The sequence below is a fragment of the Sus scrofa genome, chromosome 9 (genome assembly GCF_000003025.6).
Source record: "Sus scrofa isolate TJ Tabasco breed Duroc chromosome 9, Sscrofa11.1, whole genome shotgun sequence".
NCBI classification, from domain to species: domain Eukaryota; kingdom Metazoa; phylum Chordata; class Mammalia; order Artiodactyla; family Suidae; genus Sus; species Sus scrofa.
The window spans coordinates 53,295,369-53,315,164 of record NC_010451.4 but is presented as its reverse complement, the minus strand read 5'-3'; the positions used below and the strand labels follow the sequence as shown (position 1 = coordinate 53,315,164).

At 45.1% G+C, this 19,796-nt stretch overlaps 2 protein-coding genes across 4 annotated transcripts in view; one reads left to right on the top strand and one right to left on the bottom strand.

The window, feature by feature from the left end:
* Positions 1 to 5,967, bottom strand: part of FAM118B (family with sequence similarity 118 member B) — a 48,808-nt gene extending 42,841 nt beyond the window's left edge. The window contains exon 1 of one of the 2 annotated variants that reach the window (XM_005667489.3): positions 5,847 to 5,967. The gene's annotated coding sequence lies outside the window, so the exon portion shown is untranslated. The remainder of the gene's footprint in view (positions 1 to 5,846) is intronic. The other variant, XM_003130065.5, reaches the window with a different exon arrangement.
* On the top strand, positions 5,973 to 19,311 carry RPUSD4 (RNA pseudouridylate synthase domain containing 4). Of its 2 annotated transcripts, XR_002346924.1 has the most exons (8): positions 5,978 to 6,228; positions 6,585 to 6,750; positions 8,201 to 8,402; positions 10,177 to 10,270; positions 10,346 to 10,490; positions 12,169 to 12,266; positions 13,108 to 17,015; positions 17,533 to 19,311. XR_002346924.1 is itself a non-coding variant. In NM_001244957.1 (7 exon segments), coding segments are annotated over 7 exon segments (1,131 nt in total). In that variant the 5' UTR covers positions 5,973 to 6,042; the 3' UTR covers positions 13,348 to 13,629.

The window sequence follows — 19,796 nt, the reverse complement described above, 5'->3', positions numbered from 1 at the left end:
TCGTTCTAAAATACCAAGTCTGCCTCATTTCCTACAAGCACCGTAACTTTAGTGATCATCCAGATGTTCACTCCACGCCCTTTCTTGGATGAGAAATCTAGGGTCCAAAACTTTGAAGTGATTCCCCTAAATGGCAGAATTAGTCCAAATTCCATAGCTCTTTTGACTTACTGTATTTTTAATCCACAAATCTATGCCCCTGGTGCTATACTGGGTGCTGGACAGAGCTAGCACTTAACTGAGCATTAACTATGTCCAAGGCTCTAAAGTATTTTAACCTGCACTAACTCACTTGAGCCTCATGGTGGTCCTAGGGTACATATTATTCCAACTTTACAGGATAAAGAAACTAAAGCGAGAGAAAGAGGCGAAATAACTTGCCCACGGTTACACAGCTGGCAAGGGGCAGAGGTGGATTTGAAACCCAGTCTGTCTGACTCTGAAGTGCAAGCTCTTAGCATCCCCAGGGTTTAGGTCCACACATCTCTTCTGAATGCACATGTGGTTTTACTTTTCTCATTAAAAGTGTATACATGATTTGTGGATCTTTCTTGCATCCCAATTCAAACAAATTAACTGTTAAAAAGAGAGTGAGATCAACAGGAAAATCTGTGTACTGACTGGTTGCTTGGTGATGTCAAGGAATATATAATATTTTAAGGTGATAATGGTATTATGGTTATGTTGAAAACTAGCTCTAATCTTTTGCATGTACATACTGAATGGTTTACAGATGAAATGATGTTTCTGGGATTTGATTCAAAACCATCTGGGAGTTAAGAATGAGGTGTAGGAGTTCCCGTCATGGCGCAGTGGTTAACAAATCCGACTAGGAACCATGAGGTTTTGGGTTTGGTCCCTGCCCTTGCTCAGTGGGTTAACGACGATCCGGCGTTGCTGTGAGCTCTGGCATAGGCCAGCAGCTATAGCTCCCATTAGACTCCCAGCCTGGTAACTCCATATGCCGAGGGAGCAGCCCAAAGAAATAGCAAAAAGACAAAAAAAAAAAAAAAAAAAAAGAATGAGGTGTAGAACAAGGTTGGCCCTGTGCTAGTTGCTTGTAGAAGCTAGCTGATAGGTACTTGGGATTATTAGAGGATGTTCTCTACTTATGTAGATGTTTGAAAATTTCCACAATTAAGAAAAAATACATGATTTTTTGGGGGCTTTTTTAGGGCCACACCTGCAGCATACAGAGGTTCCCAGGCTAGGGGATCTAATCAGAGCTGTAGCTGCCGGCCTATGCCACAGTCACAGCAACGAGGGATCTGAGCTGCGTCTATGACCTACACCACAGCTCATGGCAACGTCAGATCCTTAACCCAATGAACGAGGCCAGGGATGGAACCCGCAACCTCATGGTTACTAGCTGGGTTTGTTAACCACTGAGCCACGATGGGAACTATGAAAAGACGCATTATTTTTAAAAAAGACAAGAAAAACGGTAATATTTACAGTATTAGGGAAATAGAACTATGAATGACTTCCCCCTCCACTCTACTTTTTGTATTTTTTTCACATTTTTCTATATTACTCATGTAATGGAAAACATAAAATACCATGTTTAAAGAAATTCCCCATCTCCTCTAGATAGGCAGAGCAAGACTGCTCATAATTTAGGCCAAAACACTACAGCAAAAGTATTTCCCATCTCTTTATCACTTAATTACTATTCATACACTTTAAAAGAGGCCACTGTGTAAGGACAAATACGGTCTTTAAATATAAACTAGCCAAGAGCATAAAGGCACCTAAGTGCAAAACAGACTAGAGACAGTTTTAACTAAAATAATTAAGGTAACCAAATCTGAGGTGGTGGTCACTCTGTAGTGTATACAAATGTTGAATTATAATGCTGAACGACTGAAACTTATACAATAATAATTAAAAAAAACCTAAACCAGACATGAGCAGGCAAAATGGGCTACATTTCAAAGGATTATATATAACATGCTCTAAAAAAAGTGGAGTTCCCACCGTGGCACAGCGGAAATGAATCTGACTAGGAACCACGAGGCTGCGGGTTCGATCCCTGGCCTTGCTTGGTGGGTTAAGGATCTGGCGTTGTCGTGAGCTGTGGTGTAGGTCACAGATGTGGCTCAGATCTGGCATTGCTGTGGCTGTGGTGTAGGCTGGCGGCTGTAGCTCCAATTACACTCCTAGCCTGGGAACCTCCATATACCATGTGTGGGGCCCTAAAAAAAAAAGTGAAAAAAAAAAAAGGGACACAGTTCCTCCTGATAGTTATGAAGAGTTTGGGACAAAGACCTTGAATGTGTAATGCTGACTTTCCTAATGATCAGATGGGCCACAGGGCATCTTCTCCACCTGTGTATAGTCAGGTGGGGACTGGGACAGCCACACAGCTCCCAGGCCAGCTGTCTTCTGTGGGTTGCATCCAGTTTTCCTCAGTAACACAACAATAATTTCCACATGTACAATGGTATGAAAAAAGTTTGGGAAGCAGTAATTTAAGCTAGACCTGCCCGAGTCATTACTTAAAAGATGAATAAAAGTATGAGGGGCAAAAATACAGTGGAATCTCTCTGAAATGCTGGTATGGAAACAAGAGCTTACACTGATGTTACAGGTCAATACCACTGTTTTCTAAAATCTTACTCCAGCAGCACTCAATGAAGTAACCCCCAAACATAAATGTCAGCTCAGTGCGATTAAGATTAAACTGTGGAGGGAGTTCCCACCATGATGCATCGGAAATGAATCCATGACTAGGCACTTTGAGGCTTCAGGTTTGATCCCTGGCTTCCACTCAGTGGGTTAAGGATCTGGCGTTGCCGTGAACTGTGGTGTAGATTCCCAGGCCAGCTCCAATTTGACCCCTGGCCTGGGAACCTCCATATGCCGTGGGGGCGGCCCTCAAAAGAGCAAAAAAAAAAAAAAAAAAAAAAAAAAGATTAAACTGTAGGGACAAGAGCAAAATCCTGGTTCTCTGTGCCAGTGCTAAAAGCATCTAAGCTAAGTCTGAAATAAATTCCACCTGCTAAGAAAGAGAAATACTTAAGTGTCAGTGAAAAATCTTCATAGAAGATATGAAGCTTAGAGCTGGTAAGGATCTTCTTTTAAAAGACAAAAAAAACTGAAGCCCCAATTATTTGCTCAAGTTCACAAGCAGCTGATCTGAGTCTAGTTCCCAGATCTCCCAGCTCCCAATAACTGCATTTTCCAGGGCACCTTCAGAGAGCTCCTGCTAATTGCTTCTTTGAATCTCCCTAAAACCATAAAACAATATCCAAGTACTTCCTGCTCCTCAGGGAAAATGAATCACTGGTTAATGTGTAACTAGCAAATCATTGTTCAAGGAACTAGAATTTAACCTTATGCCACTAATTAACCTTAAATTTGTGATATTGAAACACAAGTTCCTTTATTAGTCAGTCCCTGTTTGTATTTATGAAATAAAAAGGAGGATTTATTGTTCTTGCACAGGTTAGAAAATATCCTTAAAAATAAATTAGCAAGTTTTTCTTCATGTAGTTATTTTGAGGGCACATACTATGATATATCAAAATCTATGTATCAGACAAGTCCTCAACCAAAAAAAAAAAAAAAAATGAGATGGGTGTAGAAGTGGAAAAATGAACTGCCTAGAACAGGTTTTCAACTTAACAAGGAAGAGGAAGGAAGCAATATATGTTTCCATAAATTTTTGTGTACTGAGAGCAACTTGATTTCCAATCAACAACTGCCTAGACTCATAGGATAAACATTAAGGAAACAGAAACTTCTGCATCTATATTGGCTAAAGCTGTACTGTGATACTATGCAAACAAAAACTTTGAATTCACCAAATTTCTCTTACAAAGTTTCAACATGGAAAACCTAAAACTTCCTTCAGAAGAAAAGTGACCAGTGTTTTTATTCCTAGGCACTATAGTATATGCCCCAGGTTAACTTGAAACCCAAGAACACAGCTCTGTGTCACCAGCAATGACATCTGAGTTGGCTCTTCATTTTATTTCCTGCCACCGAAGGCCAATTCTACAGGAACAGGAATCACTTCATGAACACCATTAAGGACAGGTTAAGGTAGAAATAGGTTCTCCCAGCCTCCACACAAACCCATTAAAGTTATCATGTCCAAGTTTGTAATTTACATTAATTCAAGTCCTCATGTCCAAGTTTCAGAGTCTTTGGAAAGGAGGCTTCATGTACCTACATAACATGTGATGGGCAACTGTTAAGTTAAAGTCTGGGGCATATTAGTAAAAGGTAGTAATTCTCGACTTCTATAAATCCATCTTTCCTGAGAATCTGCTGTTGGAAAAACAGTTGGAGAGAGGAACGTTTCCCAATTCCCTTTGGAATTCCTCACATTTATACCCTAATCACATCTCTTACTACAGAAACATACACAGGTCTTCTCCCCCATCCCCTTTGTAAACACATGTAGTCCTACCTCCATTCTTCGGGTCAAAAATGGACAAAAATTAGACAATTCAAAATGTTCAGATACAACTAATGCATGCCTACGATGCACTTTAGCCAGCTAAGGAAGATTTGTGAGTTTACTCTGTACCAGATGTGGGGATGAAAAAATGAGTAAGTCCTTAAGGGACTCACAGTTCAACTGCAGCTGCCAATGGTACATCTTGATCTATTCAACTCAAATTCAATCTCAAAGAATAGTACAGTGTAGGGAAAAAGACCACTGAAGGAAGCAAAGCCTTACTACCGACAGCCTAGACTGCAGCATCCTAGCTGATTGCCCTGCTATCAAATTCCTCACATTTTCAATCTGAAAATTCCTCTTTCAAGGAGTCTCTCTCCTACTCCAGAAGCTTCAAAGACTCCTCCCTACTTAATCACTTCTAGTTCAAATTCTTCCTCAAGTTGGCTGGCTCCACTTATCTGTCCAACTTTGTTTCATGCTCAATATGGCTCCCTTCAGCCAAACCCTATTATAGGAGTAGGAGGTAAAACTAATTCCATGACCTCCTCTAACTTCTCAGGCAGCCTTCTTTCTAAGGAGTCAAAAACTGTTTCCTCTATCGTCAGCACAGATCCATTAATTTTTTGACATCCCTTCTGCGCTCGGCGTCAGCTTTCTTCTTAACAAATGGCAGGTATGTCCCAAGGTGTTTTTAACATTACCATCCCAACCAGATGGTTCCTTTTCCCTGCCACCCCTTAATGAAGTCAGACGGTCTTGACTTAGTGAAGTCGCTAGCAGTTTGGGCATGGGACTCCAAACACTGCACCTTGTAAGAGGAGAGAGGGTCTGGAGCGGTTGCAAACCACGGAGGGGAAAAATGAAGGAAGCAGAAAAGAGAAGAGAAGGTTCGTGCTCTGTACTTTGTCTTCCCTTGGGAAGGAGTAGGAAGAGGGTGGGGGTGAGAAGACGCAATCCAAGAAATGAATTCTTCAAGAAGGCAGGAGAAATTCAGGGTGCTCCCTAGGAAGGAAACATGGGACCTGGATAACGGAAGGGCTCCCCATCACCCTTGGAGAGGACTAGTTACAACGCGAAACAAAGAGGTTGGGAGTCAGGAGGTGAGGGGTGGAAAGGCTTCAGATCCCGCGTCTCCGAAGGTCGAGCGGAAAGCAACGGGGACCCGACGTCCGGGGACTGGCCGAACAGCTGGGACCTGGTTGCCAGGAGGGTCAAGGTGGGCGCCCAAGACTGCTCTGGAGCGAGCGTTTATGGGGCATCGTTTCTGCAGGGCGCGGGGGCGGGGAGGTGGTTTTCAGTGGGCTCGTCTCCCAAAGGGAGAAACGGTTTCCCAACACAGGCACCTCCGAGAAGGTAAGCTCTTGGGACGTAGAAACGTCAAGGCGTTAAAGTACCGGTAGTTACAAACCCCAGCTCGGCTTCCCCACACACTCACCGCGTCTCCTCCAAACGCCACCGCTCCAGCTGCAGCTACCGGCCGGCGCAGCCGCACTTAGCGCGTACCGCCCCCACGTGACTCGGCCAGAATCCCGCCCCCGCCCGCCCCACGTGACCTTAAGACACACCCACTCCCGCCTCGCTCTGGTCCCTCTTCTGCCCTGGGTTTTAGCTGGCCCTCCCTTCTCGGCAAGATGGCGGTGCCCAGTTGCTGTGTGCCAGGTTTCTGGGTCCGGAGTTCCGGACAGTGTCTGGGGAGTCTCTTCACTTTCGTCTCAAAGCGACTTTGCTCCGCTGCTGCCGCCTCTAGGCCCATGGATGCCCAGCAACTGGCAGAGAGGCTCCGAGCCCAGAAAGAGAAACAAAAGGCGAAGGGGCCGGTGAGTCCAGAAGGATCACGACTCCCAAGAGGCAGTGCGCTCACTGGTTTCCCAGGCCGGGAGGGAGGTCTTCGGACAGGTCTCACGTAAAAGTCGAGGACAGTGGTGGACGAATGGGAAGAAAGCGAAGGGGAGAAGGCAGTAGTGTACTGTAGCTTCTTGTGCATTGGATCATTGGTTCCTGCGGACTTCGGCCCGAAGCTCTTCATGGGTACAAGGAAGACACCCCTGCTTTCAGATTACTCGGGGAAAGCACGAGACTAAGGCACAAGTATAGGCATTCCCTTCCCAAATTCTTATACTTATTGAAGGTCCTTCCCACCAGGCGTTTCCCGTCGCTCCTTCTCTCCCTGTAGGTGCCCACGAACCCTGTTCAGCGGAGAGTACGAGAACTAGTGCGGTTCACAGAGCAGCTGCAGCGAGTCCACCCCAATGTGCTTGCTAAGGCGCTGAGCCGAGGAATTGTCCACCAGGACAAGGACCTGCTGGTCATCAATAAGCCTTATGGTCTCCCTGTGCATGGTAAGGAGCACGTGGGAAAGGAAGGGGGGGCCCTGCTGCTGATTTCTGCTCTAAGTAGGGGCAACTCTACTGATTTTACTTCCGGGGCTCTCTGAAGTCTCTCTTTCAAAATAATCAAATTTTTGCGGGGTACTGTCTATGTAAGGCACTACCCAGGACACAGAGATAAATAAGACAGTCCCCACCTTCCAGACTTCTGGCAATTAGCAGTGATTTATAGAATTTGCTGTCTGCAGACCTCCAGTGGGGATTGCTATAGAAAAAGTACAAAGGCTGTGTGGTTCTTGCCTTCAAGTTAGTTTCCATCAAAACTGGGAAAGAGGACATAATTTGTGTGTTGATGTATACCTAACAAAACCCCAGGGTGTCTAGAACTTAATGGACACGTAATGATTTTGAATAAAGGTTCTGTGTAGTTGTTAGAGACAGCTGGAGTGAGTCAGGAAAGACTGATATAGAAAAATGCCAAAAACATGTTTTCCCCTAGCAAAATCCTTTTCACAAGTGCAATTTTTTTTTTTTAAATCCATCTTTCCTGACTCACTCCAGGCTAGAAGAACAAATGCTCAGGGGGCGGTATGGAGAAGGTTGTACATGAAGATAAGGAATTAAATCAAATATTGCCAAGTACTTTGTGTGTTTTTTTTTTCCCCCCTCTCTTGACCCTCAGAATAGCTTCTTGCCTTTCCATTTCCCATGAGATAGCTGTTTTTTATTCTAATTTTTTTTAGCCACATATGCAGTATGTAGAAGTTCCTGGGTCAGGAATCAAACCCATACCTCAGTGGTAACTAGAACCACACAGCAGTGACAACGCATGCCTCCCTGCCAGGCACCAGGGAACTCTGTGAAATAATTAGATACTTATATTTTATAGATGAGAAAATTCAAAGTTGGAAAGATTAAGTAATCTGTCCAAGGTCAATGGCTAGTTAGGAGGGAACACAGAATGAACCCAAGAATATCTCCCCTCAAAGCCCATTCTCTTAGCTCTTCTGTAATGCCTCAGAAAGGCCTCATGGTCTTGCATTTCTCACTAGAGTTTACTTGGCAAATTTCAAGCCTTTATTTGTGTAGTGAAATATCAGACCTCCTCATTTTTGGTTGCTAATTTTCTTCTGAGTACATAAGTAGATTAAATATATATATATATGTCTGAAGAGAAAGCCACATGCTCTGGGACAGTGTTTCTTAAAATTTAATGTGCACATGAATCACTTGGGTGTTTTATTAAAATGCTGATTTTGATTTATTACTCTGGTTTGGGGGCCTGAGATTCCTTTCTAGCAAGTTCCCTGGGCATACTGACATGTTGTTAGACCCTGGAGCAAAACCTTAGTAATAAGGTTCTAGAAATCATCATTAATCCAAAAAGGGCTATTTTCCCAAGTAGAAGTCTTTGGTGGGCTCTTTTCCTGGCCACTCACATCTCTGGCTTTTTCCTTCTTAGGTGGCCCTGGGGTCCAGCTCTGCATCAGTGATGTATTACCCATCCTGGCAAAGATTCTTCATGGCCACAAGGCAGAGCCCCTGCATCTCTGCCATCGTCTAGACAAGGAAACTACAGGCGTAATGGTGTTGGCTTGGGAAAAAGAAGTGGCACATCAAGTCCAAGAGTTGTTTAGAACCCGTCAGGTGGCAAAGAAGTACTGGTATGAAGCCCACGGATAGCGGTTGAGGTGGTGTAAATGAAGGCATGCCTTTCACCTATCCATCCCTTCACATAGCAGGCACTCCTAGTAATAGAAGGCAGTGTGCTAGGACCTGTGGGCATATGAACAGATTTAGTGCTTAGAATATTAGAGTCTAGTAGCATAGTGACTCCTTATTAATCATGCTGGTAATACATGATTTCATTCTTGTGGCACAATGTCAAACAACAAAGCTAAGGCCAAAGACTTCTGGAGAATCTGCTCATTCTATTCTGGTTCCTTCCCTTGGGATAGTTTGGTTTTTATTCCTCTGAAGCTTACTCAACATATTTATATACGCATCTGGTACATACATGGTGACTGTATCCATGTGTATCTAAACACAGTATATGTACATATATCATATATTGTACTTTCTTTTTCTATTTAACATTTTGTTTGGGGATCGTTCCATGGTAATGAATTAAGATTTGTATCAATTTTTTTTTTTTTTTTTTGCTTTTCAGGGCCACACCCATGGCATATGGAGGTTCCCAGACTAGGGGTCCAATTGGAGCTGTAGCTGCTGGACTACACCACAGCCACAGCAATTCCAGATATAAGCCACGTCTGGGACCTACACCACAGCTCCTGGCAATGCCAGATCCTTAACCCACTGAACAAGGCCAGGGATCAAACCCTCGTCCTCATAGATGCTAGTCAGATTCATTTCCACTGAGCCATGACGGTAACTCCTCCCATCCACCTAATTCATCCCTCTACCCATGGTTTCCCTTATGATAATTATAAGTTTGATTTTTGAGAGAGGGCAGGGATTTTTGTTTTACTCATCCGTATAGAACTAGTGCCTAGATTAGTGCCTATTTATATTCAGTCAATATTTACTGATTGAACATTTTTGAGTGGTAGTGTTATGCCGTCAAAAAGGGTCATCCAGTAGTTACAACTCAGTGTGAATATGAGAAAGCAGATCAGCTAGCAGCCTAAACTGCTACCCACCTTCAGTGGGCTGTCCAGGGTATGAAATGTTATTCTGAGTGGGCTTTTGACCCCTTAGCTAGTGATTCTGTGTTAGAACTCAGGAGAGCTGATTGGCCTGGAAGAGGCATAACATAAGGGCTGATGAAACAGTCTGTGGTGTGATGAGGGAGAGCTCCAACAGGAGTGAATTGGGAGGAGTTACTGAGCTGGGGTTGTGACTTTTTTGAGCACATTCACTCCAGTTTTACCTACTTGGCAAATAGAGCAGAAGTGGGCTTGTGAATTTTTCATTCAGGTCATTCATTTGTTTATTCATTTACTTCATATGCAGCTTGAACTTACCATCTTTTATTATTTAAAAAACAAAAACAGTATGCAAAACCATATTACCCTAGTTTCATTGTTTTTAATTTTTTTAATGATTTTTATTTGTTCCATTATAGCTTGTTTCATATTACCCTAATTTTATTTTAAACCATACATACTCATTTTTTTAAAGACTGGATGAGAGACCATGTTATTAATTTATGTATTTTTTTGTTTTTCCGTTTTTTTCCCCAAGTACTTTACAATCAACATCTATTACTTTAGTAGTGAAAAACAAATAGGTTTCTAAGAACAGTTTCAAGCTCTCAGGCTAGGCACTACACCAGGAGATCATTTGGGGTCCTCCAGTCTTAAGAAATGACCGAAGTGGTGCAGAAGGTACAGTGTTAAAACCTCTAAGTAGCCAACTCAGAGGAACATGTCACTCACCTTTGTGGCTAAAGCAAGGGTCTGTGTGTCCCTCCAGGGCTATTACTGTGCGCGTCCCGGTGCCCTCAGCAGGAGTCGTGGACATCCCCATCATCGAGAAGGAGGTGCAGGGCCAGCAGCAGCACCACAAGGTGGGTGAGCGGCCTTTGGAGGGATGGGTTTCCTGCTCTGCCTTTGAAATCACATCTTGATTTTTCTGGCTCCAGATGACGCTATGCCCGAGCTACCGCATGGACAATGGGAAGATGGTGAGAGTACGGACCAGCCGGAACGCACATCTGGCCGTAACTCAGTACCAGGTGCTAAGCAGTACCCTCTCCTCTGCTCTCTTGGAGCTCCAGCCTGTTACTGGTGAGGTTTGCCACCGTGCTGCTCTGGGTGACAAAGCCCTAGGATGCTGAGCTTCACCCAGGGCCTCGTGCTGGGCTCTGCCCTTCCTTCTACCACCTGGGATTGTTGGGGCTCTGGGGTTACAGCTGATGCTTGAGAGTGTGTTTCTGATGCTGATCTGAGGCTGAGATGATTGTTAGAAACGATTGGTAGCAGAAGGATAGAAACAGTTTGCTGGGAGTTCCCGTGGTGGCACAGTGGTTAACGAATCTGACTAGGAACCATGAGGTTGCGGGTTCAGTCCCTGCCCAGCTCCCTGCCCTTGCTCAGTGGGTTAAGGATCCAGCATTGCCGTGAGCTGTGGTGTAGGTTGCAGATGCGGCTCAGATCCTGCGTTGCTGTGGCTCTGGCGTAGGCCAGTGGCTACAGCTCCAATTGGACCCCTAGCCTGGGTACCTCCATATGCCGCGGGAGCGGCCCAAAGAAATAGCCAAAAAAAAGCCAAAAAAAAAAAAAGAAAAGAAAAGAAACAGTTTGCTTACCTTTATTTAAAAATTTGCAAATTCGGAGTTCCCATCATGGCTCAGTGGTTAACGAATCCGACTAGGAACCATGAGGTGGCGGGTTCGATCCCTGGCCTTGCTCAGTGGGTTAAGGATCCGGCATTGCCGTGAGCTTCGGTGTAGGTCGCAGACTTGGCTCAGATCCCGTGTTGCTGTGGCTCTGGTGTCGGCCAGTGGCTACAGCTCCGATTCGACCCCTACCCTGGGAACCTCCACATGCTGCAGAAGCGGCCCTAGAAAAGGCAAAAAAAAAAAAAAAAAAAAAAATTTGCAAATTCGTTCCTCGATAAACGAAGCATAAAGTTACCACATGACCCAGCAGTTCTGCTCCCTGTATATATACAAAAGAACTGAAAATGGATTTACAAAGGTACCTGTACACCAATGTCCATAGCAGCAGTATTCACAATAGCCAAAAGGTGAAAACAACACAAATGTCCATCAGCAGATGAATGGATAAACCAAATGCAGTGCTTCATGCAATGAAATATTATTCAGCCTTAGGAAGGAAATTCTGACCCATACTGCAACCTGGATACATCTTAAAGAAGTGCTAAATGAAAGAAGCAGAACACAAAAGGCAAAATATTGTGTAATTCCATGTATATGAATAGTCAGATTCATAGAGTGGAGTAGTGATTATCGGGGCTGGAGGAGGAGGGAATGGGGAGTTATTGTTTACTGGGTACAGAATTTCAGTTTGGGGTGATGGAGTTCTGTAGATGTAGCGGTTGATGGCACAACACGTGAATGTTCCCAATGCCACTGAGCTATATACACTTACAAGGGGGTTAAAATGGTAAATTTTATGTATGTTTTGCCACAATAAGTGTGCAGAGTAATACTCTTTAGTGTTATATAGTAAAAGCATGGCAATAATAGACACCAAGTTGATGAGTAATGGTTATCTGTGGTGGAAAGAGGGAACTGCGAAGGGGAGGGCTACTTAGAGGCTTAAGTATTTGCACAGCGTTTATTTCCTAATAGCTCATAGTTTGGTATATTATTCTTTGTACTTTACCATGGTTGGGGCTTTGCCAGTTTTATTGTGCTTTGATTTAATACCATTAGAAGCAGATGCTGCCAGTGGTATCGTCTCTATAGCTACTCACGAGTTTCCTCTCTCTTTTTTTAAGGAATAAAACATCAGCTTCGAGTTCACCTGTCTTTTGGATTGGATTGCCCAATCCTCGGTGATCATAAGTACTCAGACTGGAACAGGCTGGCCCCTCAGGTAATGTTGGGTTGACCCAATGTGCAGCAGAATAAAGGGGAGAACTTACTCTTTCTCCTTGTTAAAACCCTGAAGTGAGTCATGCACAGCAAAGATGTGTCGATAGTTTTAGACACGGTACTGTGCTAGTTATCTAGCTTATAGAGAAATTCAGAAGCAGTTAGCCTCTGTCCTCATGGAGCTGCAGGATCTACTGGCAAAATATCTCCATTTCATTGTTTAGCCTCACATTTTGTTAGGAGGCTGGGGGCAGGGGGGATGGCGAAGACCTTGAAAAGGCTCAGAGCAAGGAGTTCCCTTCATGGTGCAGTGGAAACGAATCCAACTAGTATCCATGAGGATGCAAGTTCCTTCCCTCACCTTGCTCAGTGGGTTAAACCTCCAGCATTGCCATGAGCTATGGTGTAGCTTGCAGATGTGGCTCAGATCCCACATTGTTGTGGCCGTGGTGTAGACTGGCAACTGTAGATCCAATTCGATCTCTAGCCTGGGAATTTCCATATGCCACGGGTGCAGCCCTAAAAAAAGCAAAAAAAAAAAAAAAAAAGAAGGCTCAGAATAGACTTTCACACTACTGCTCAAGAGCCTCAGTGGAAACTTTTCACTGTTACAGCCCATTCTCTTGGAAGGCCAGAGAACTGGCCAAGGAGAGCTTCCAGGTGTGGTGGGTGTTTTCTTACATGTGTTCTGAACCCTTCCTGGAAGTGGCCTCGAAGCAGGCTGTCCATCACTGTGTTCCCAGTGGGTTTGCTGGTGCCCATTAGTGTAGGTTTTCTGCCCTTGCATTGCGGTCAAGGAGGGGCCGTTGGCCTTGCTCTCACGAGCGCTTTCCCCTGTGCAGAAGCTGTCTGTTGGTGTCCTGAAGAAGCTAGGGCTGCCACAGTCCAAGGCCCGCCACATCCCCCTGCACCTGCATGCCCGCCAGCTCATCCTGCCTGCCCTGCAGTCCAGGAAGGAGGAACTCAACTTGGTCTGCAAGCCTCCTCGATACTTTGTCCATTCCCTGCGTCGTCTGGGCTTAAAGATGCCGAGTCACGATCAAAATGGGGATGAGGAAGCCTCACACCCAGGACCACAGTGAAGATAGCCAGTTTGCCCTGAATTCTTCACTCTGTTTGACTCTGCTAACTTCTCACCTGGGACAGACTCCAGAAGAGCCGGGTGTGATGAGTTAGAGAAACAGCTGCTTCGGGGCTTTTACTGGAGACTAGCATCTGTTTGCTAACACTTTGACCACACTCCGGAAAAGTCATCAGGCAGTCTCCCTGCCTCAAAGTGGAAGAGCACCCAGGACCAGGAGATCTGAAGCACAGAATCTCTGATCAGAAACTGTTTTCATTCAACAATAAAGCTCTTGGTCTCTTGGCAAGGTTCCTGGGGTTGAAAAGAACCTAGTGGTTATCTAGCTCCTAGAGAGGTTCAGAAGCATCTGGCTGCTGTCCTCGGGGAGCTGTGGGGTCTGTTGGTACAGGCTTTCTGCTTGGTTTAGCCTCCGATTTGGTAGACTGCAAGCATTCTCTCCAGCCTCAGCCTGGGAACCATTCTGTGCTCGTGATTGTGGAGTCCGTGAAAGGGTTGTTTGGTGAGCAAGGAAAGCAGATGTAAATGGCTGGCAGGTAGCAAGTGCAGCAGGCAGGTGTAAGGCTGCGGTGGGGAGTGCCCCCAGGTTGAGAGGACAGTTTTTAGCTCCAGCTGAGTGTTGCTTTGTGGGAACAGATTTTTCTAACTTTTTTCAGAGGTTGGGAAACCCAGATATTTATGTGAAATCTTATATCGTATTGCTAACTAAATCAAAATTTTTAAAAAACACTTGGAGTTCTCTTATGATACAGGGGGTTAAGGATCCAGCATTGTCATTGCTGTGGCTTGGGTCTGCTGTGGCACGGGTTGGATCCCTGGCTTGGGGAGTTTCTGCATGCCATGGGCATGGCCAAACAAAACAAAACACAACACTTGGGCAGCCAAAGCAAATCATATTTTCTGGTTAGATTTGGTCTGCAGGCTACCTGTTTGCAAATGGGTGTTTAAAAACTTGTGTGGAAGTTTGGGGAGAAGTGCCATCTTAAAAGTTCTGGGTCATTGGTTGGCGGTTCGCTCCATGCAGCCTCTGTCCTTTCTAGACCAGGGGATGACCTTGGTTGGTCTGTAAATGCGTGGTTGTGAGGGTGCTGCTGTTTTTTGAATCTCCTTTGTTTCAGAAGCAAGCCTGTTCTTGGGCCTCAGGTGGAAGATCCCTGCTGAGCCCTTGGGCTGCTCTGCTTGGTTGTCCAGCTTGCTCCCATCTTGTTTCTTGAGACAGTACATACAGTCTTGCAAACAGACACACCTCATGTGTCTGAGGTGAGAAAAGCCGGAGTGACAGCACAGCTGCAGAGAATCCCCAAAGACAGCTGTTCTGTGCTCTCTGTATTGTTAACACAACTTCCTAACCCCCTTCCCTCTGTCCACGAAACCTGTTACGTGCATAATGGATTTAACTTTAGAAGCACAGGTGAGGTAACTGTGATACATAAGGCCTGAACATGTTGGCTGCTTCTTTGTCTTTTTTCTTTTTTCCTTTTTTTTTTTTTTTTTTTTTTTTTCCTGCTTTTTAGTGCCACACTTGCGGCATGTGGAGATTCCCAGGCTAGGGGTCAGATTGGAGCTACAGCTGCTGGCCACAGCCACAGCAACACCAGATCTGAACCAAGTCTGTGACCTACACTACAGCTCGTGGCAACGCCGGATCCCTAACCCACTGAGCGAGGTCAGGGATTGAACCTGCGTCCTCATGGATGCTAGTCAGATTCATTTCCGCTGAGCCACGATGGGAGTTGCTGCTCCTTTTCTTACAAACCGCGCTTCTCTGCCTGTGTGCTGATGCCTGTAAACATCGCCCTTTGGGATTCCCACTCAGCCCCTTGTCATGCCCACACTGCTCAGTTTTCTCTCCAGACCTGGTCTTCATCTGCTGTTCCTGCCTTAGTTTAATGGTGCCACCCTTGTCCTGAGTGTCCCTCTCAACTCTCCTCTACACCTGTCCCCAAATCCAGTTAGTCTCCTGGTCTCCCCTCTTTCCCTCTCAAAGCCCTTCTCTGAAAATGCACTTAGCTCTTTAGTCCTCTGCCTCTTTCTGGGCACCAGCTTCAGCCTCCCCACTCTTCAGCCGTGGTGGGTTAGAATGGGAAGGTGGAGGGGCAGGGCGGGTTAGAAGTGGGGGTCAGAGGCAACCTGCTAGTTCCCCCAGAACCAGACCCCATGGGCGTGTGGAGACGATTCTAGGTTCCTGGGCCCAGGGCAGTAGCGGGCTGTTACAACCACGACAGAGACACTGTAGGACACTCCCTCGTGTTTTCTCCGTCAGCTGCCTTTGGCTCTCTAGACGACTTTTAGCCAGAGTGCCCGGCGGGGTATATAGACACGGCCTTCTGTCTGTGCTCGGGCAGAGCACATGCGGTGGGTGCAGACACTTCCGCCCCAGTGGGAAGTGCTTGCCACGCTGACCACCTGGAATTAGGCTGGCCACACTTTCCAAGTTAAGGGCACAGTCCTGCACAAGGCTCCTCTTCAGATACCAGCCGGGAGCTCGCGGGTGCCCAGGCCACCCACACCACTCACCAATGAAGAGGCCGAATGAACTTTCCACCGCTGCTTAGGGTCTCTGGCTGAGTCTAAAGGTTGAACTGACAGAGTAACAGGAGAAAAGCTGACACGTTTATTTGATGTAAGTTTTACGTGATATAAGAGTTTCTATAAGGACATGAAGACCGCAAGGAGCAGACCTGCATTTTTATGCTAGGTTTGATGAAAAGTGGACCTTCGTGGCAAGGGGCAGGGGGTGGATGGTGGGGGTAGGACAGGCTGAGGGTTAGGAGGTGATTGCAGTAAACTGGGGGAAACAGCGAGGCCTGTTTGTTAGGTTTCTTCTTGGTGACTTTTAGTCTTTGGGGATAAGGATGCACCTTTCCTCCAGGTATTGGCAGGGGTTGGGGAGGCATCTCACGTGAGGGTTTATGACCAGTTTAGGGAGGAAGGGCAAGGGGGGAGGAGGTCAAAGTGGGTTCCCTGCTTCTGCTGTTTTCTCAAACTGCTTAAACTTAAAATATTCAAGGTGGGAGCACTCTTTGTCATATTCTTGTAGATAAATCTGACTAGTATCCATGAGGATGCACGTTCGATCCCTGGCTTTGCTCAGTGGGTCGAAGATCCGGCTTTGCCGTGAACTGTGGTGTAGGTCGCAGACGCTGGCTAGATCTGGCGTTGCTGTGGCTGTGGTGTAGGCCGGCAGCTAGAGCTCTGATTCGACCCTTAGCCTGGGAACCTCCATATGCCACGGGTCTCGACCCTTAGCCTGGGAACCTCTATGTGCCACGGGTGTGGCCCTAAAAAGACAACAACAACAACAAAAAAAAATTAAAATATTCAAGGTGCTAGATTTGAGGGTGGCATGTCCTGAACCCTGTCCCCAAATAGCTACGAATTCAGGGATTCCTACTTCCGTTCAGGCTCCATAGTCTTCTAGAGTGATCCTCAGAACCTGGGAAAATGCTCTAATAACTATTTTATTACAGTATTAAAGAGGTGTCAGTCAAGACCAGCCAAAAGAAGAGACTTATGGGGAGAGACCTGGGAGTGTCCCAAACGTGAAGCTACCATGTCCTCTCCTTGGGGAGTCAAGACCCACCACCATCCTAGCACATGGAACTCTGCATTGCTAACCAGGAACGTCCCATAAGCTTCTGCATCTGGTGTTTACTGCGGTTTCATCAGGTAGGCACGGTTGATTAGATCACAGCCCCTGGTCACTGAAGTCACTCCAGCTCCCCTTCCATCTCAGAACCCCAGTCCTCTCGTCGTGTGGTTGGGCTTTTGATGTGGACAGCCTCCACCTTGAAACAACTGGGGTCAGCAAAAACTATCAGGGCCCATTGGGAGTATTAAGGACACTCCTCTCATTGGGAAATGCCAAGGATTTTGAGGCTTCTTCCCAGGAGCCATGGACAAGAGCCAGACAAGTTCCTTACTAGACAACATTGCTTCTTTTCTGCACCCTGCTTCCCTTAGTCATAGCTCCATGTCCCCTCCTCACCTTCCTGACTCCTAGAGAGTGACTAGCCTTGGTGGCTGGCTGAATATGTGCCTCCATTGGCTGTGGCCTTAAAACAAGTGTCTTTGAGATATTTCTGTTCACTTCCTCTCTCACACCCTGCTTAGCACACTCTTGTCTGCTACGATCCACATGGTGAGAATGGGATTTTTATTTCATTTCATTTTTATTTATTTTTAGGGCTACACCCCAGGCTAGGGGTGGAGACAGAGCTACAGCTGTTGGCCTACACCACAGCCACAGCAACAGCAACACAAGAGCTGAGCTGCATCTGTGACCTACACTGCAGCTTGCAGCAGCGCAGCATCCTTAACCCACTGAGCCAGACCAGGGATCAAAACCACATCCTCGTGGCTACTAGTCAGGTTTTTAACCCGCTGAACCACAATAGAAACTCAAGAGAATGGGGTTTTTAACCTGGAATGAATACACAGTAGGGTGAAGCTCTTCTTTCCTGGGGATTTTCACATGCTGTGTATGGACACTGACCATAAACATGTCCCAAGTACTCAGGTATCCGTGCCTTCCAGCCCACATCAGTGTGTCCACACACAACAGGACCCCCACACTGTTCATAACCTCTCTTTAACACCCTCCCCCAACTCATTCCCACTCTTGACACCTTCAGGGCTGTTGTCTGGGGAGGAGGCCTACATCATAGTAGGCTATTATGAATCATGCTGCTATAAACATTCATGTATAAGTGTTTGTGTGGATTTTCATTTCTCTTGAGCACATAACTAAGAGTGAAATTGCTGGGTCAAATGTTAACTCTCCTCAACACTTTGTAGAACTACCAGACTGTTTTCTGAAGTGGCTGCACCATTTTATACGCCAGCAACTATGTATGACGTTCTGGTTTCTCACCAACACTTGTTATTTATTTTTGTCTTTTTGTCTTTTTTAGGGCCATACTCACAGCATATGGAAGTTCCTAGACTAGGGGTCAAATCGGAGCTTCAGCTGCCGGCCTACACCATAGCCACGGCAACGCAGGATCTGAGCCACATCTGCAACCTGCCACATCCAGAATGCATTTATTTATTTCTTTATTTAATTTATGAAACACTTTTTATTACGTATCTTTCTGACTCTGGGCATCCTATTGGATCTGAAGTGGTTTCACATTGTGGTTTTGATTTGCATGTCATTGCTGACCCATGATATTGAACATATTTTCAGTGCTTATTAACCATTTGTTTGAAGAAATGTCTTTAAATCCTTTTCCCATTTTTAAGTTGGGTTGTCTTTTTATTATTAAAGTGTAAGAGTTCTTTATACATTGTGGATGATAGTTTCTTAACCATATGTATTGTTTACAGATATTTTCTGTCCTTCTGTGGGTTGTCTGTACACTTTTTAAATTATAACATTTGCAACACAAAATTTTTTAATTTTATTGTTCAGTTTATGTTTACTTTTTTGGGTTGTGCTTTTGATGTCATATATAAGAAAACTGCTTAGTCCAAAGTCATGGATGTTTCTTATTTTTCCTAATAGTTTTCTAGTTTTAACTTATATTTTGGGCCAGTGATCTATTTAATTTAATTTAATTTTATTTTATTTTGTCTTTTTGCCATTTCTTGGACCGCTCCATCGGCATATGGAGGTTCCCAGCCTAGGGGTCGAATCGGAGGTGTAGCTGCTGGCCTACACCACAGCCACAGCAACCGGAATCTGAGCCGCATCTGTGACCTACACCACAGCTCACGGCAACGCCGGATCCTTAACCCACTGAGCAAGGCCAGGGATCGAACCCGCAACCTCATGGTTCCTAGTTGGATTTGTTAACCACTGAGGCACGACGGGAACTCCCAGTGATCCATTTTAAATTAATTCTGAGTATGTTGTATTAACATGCCCAACTTTGCATGTGGATAACCAGTGTTTCCAGGACCATTTGTTGAAAATATTATTTTTTCTCCAATGGAACTAATAAACTTCCATTTTTAAAGGTCATACTGGGTCAAACATTAATAATTTCATAGGGTAAAATTTAGTTTTATTATAGCATAATGTAAATGAAACAAAATGGGAAATAATTGAAGTTTCTTATTTTGCCACCAGATGGCAGCAGTCCCCTATATTTATCATCCCTCTTTGGGCTCAAAGTGGTAACAGGCTTTAATGAAGTATCAAGTACCCTCTACAGGCATCTTGCTTTCTCTAACCTCCTGATACCCCTGAGACTGGCTACACCAGCATTGTAAATCTCTATCCTTTATGATTTCAGTTAGCTTAAACATGGAATTTTCTGTTCTCAGGTGGAGAGCGAGGTAGTGGGGGGAGGTCACAGTTTAGGCCTCCTGCATGTATTCAAAATAGACTTTGACTCATAAACAGTTATAAAAGTAGTACAAGTTCATTATAGAAATGTGGAAAGTACAATCAAGCTGTTCTCAGCTGTCAAAAGGCTACATTCAGATAAGAGAACCTCTTAGGTG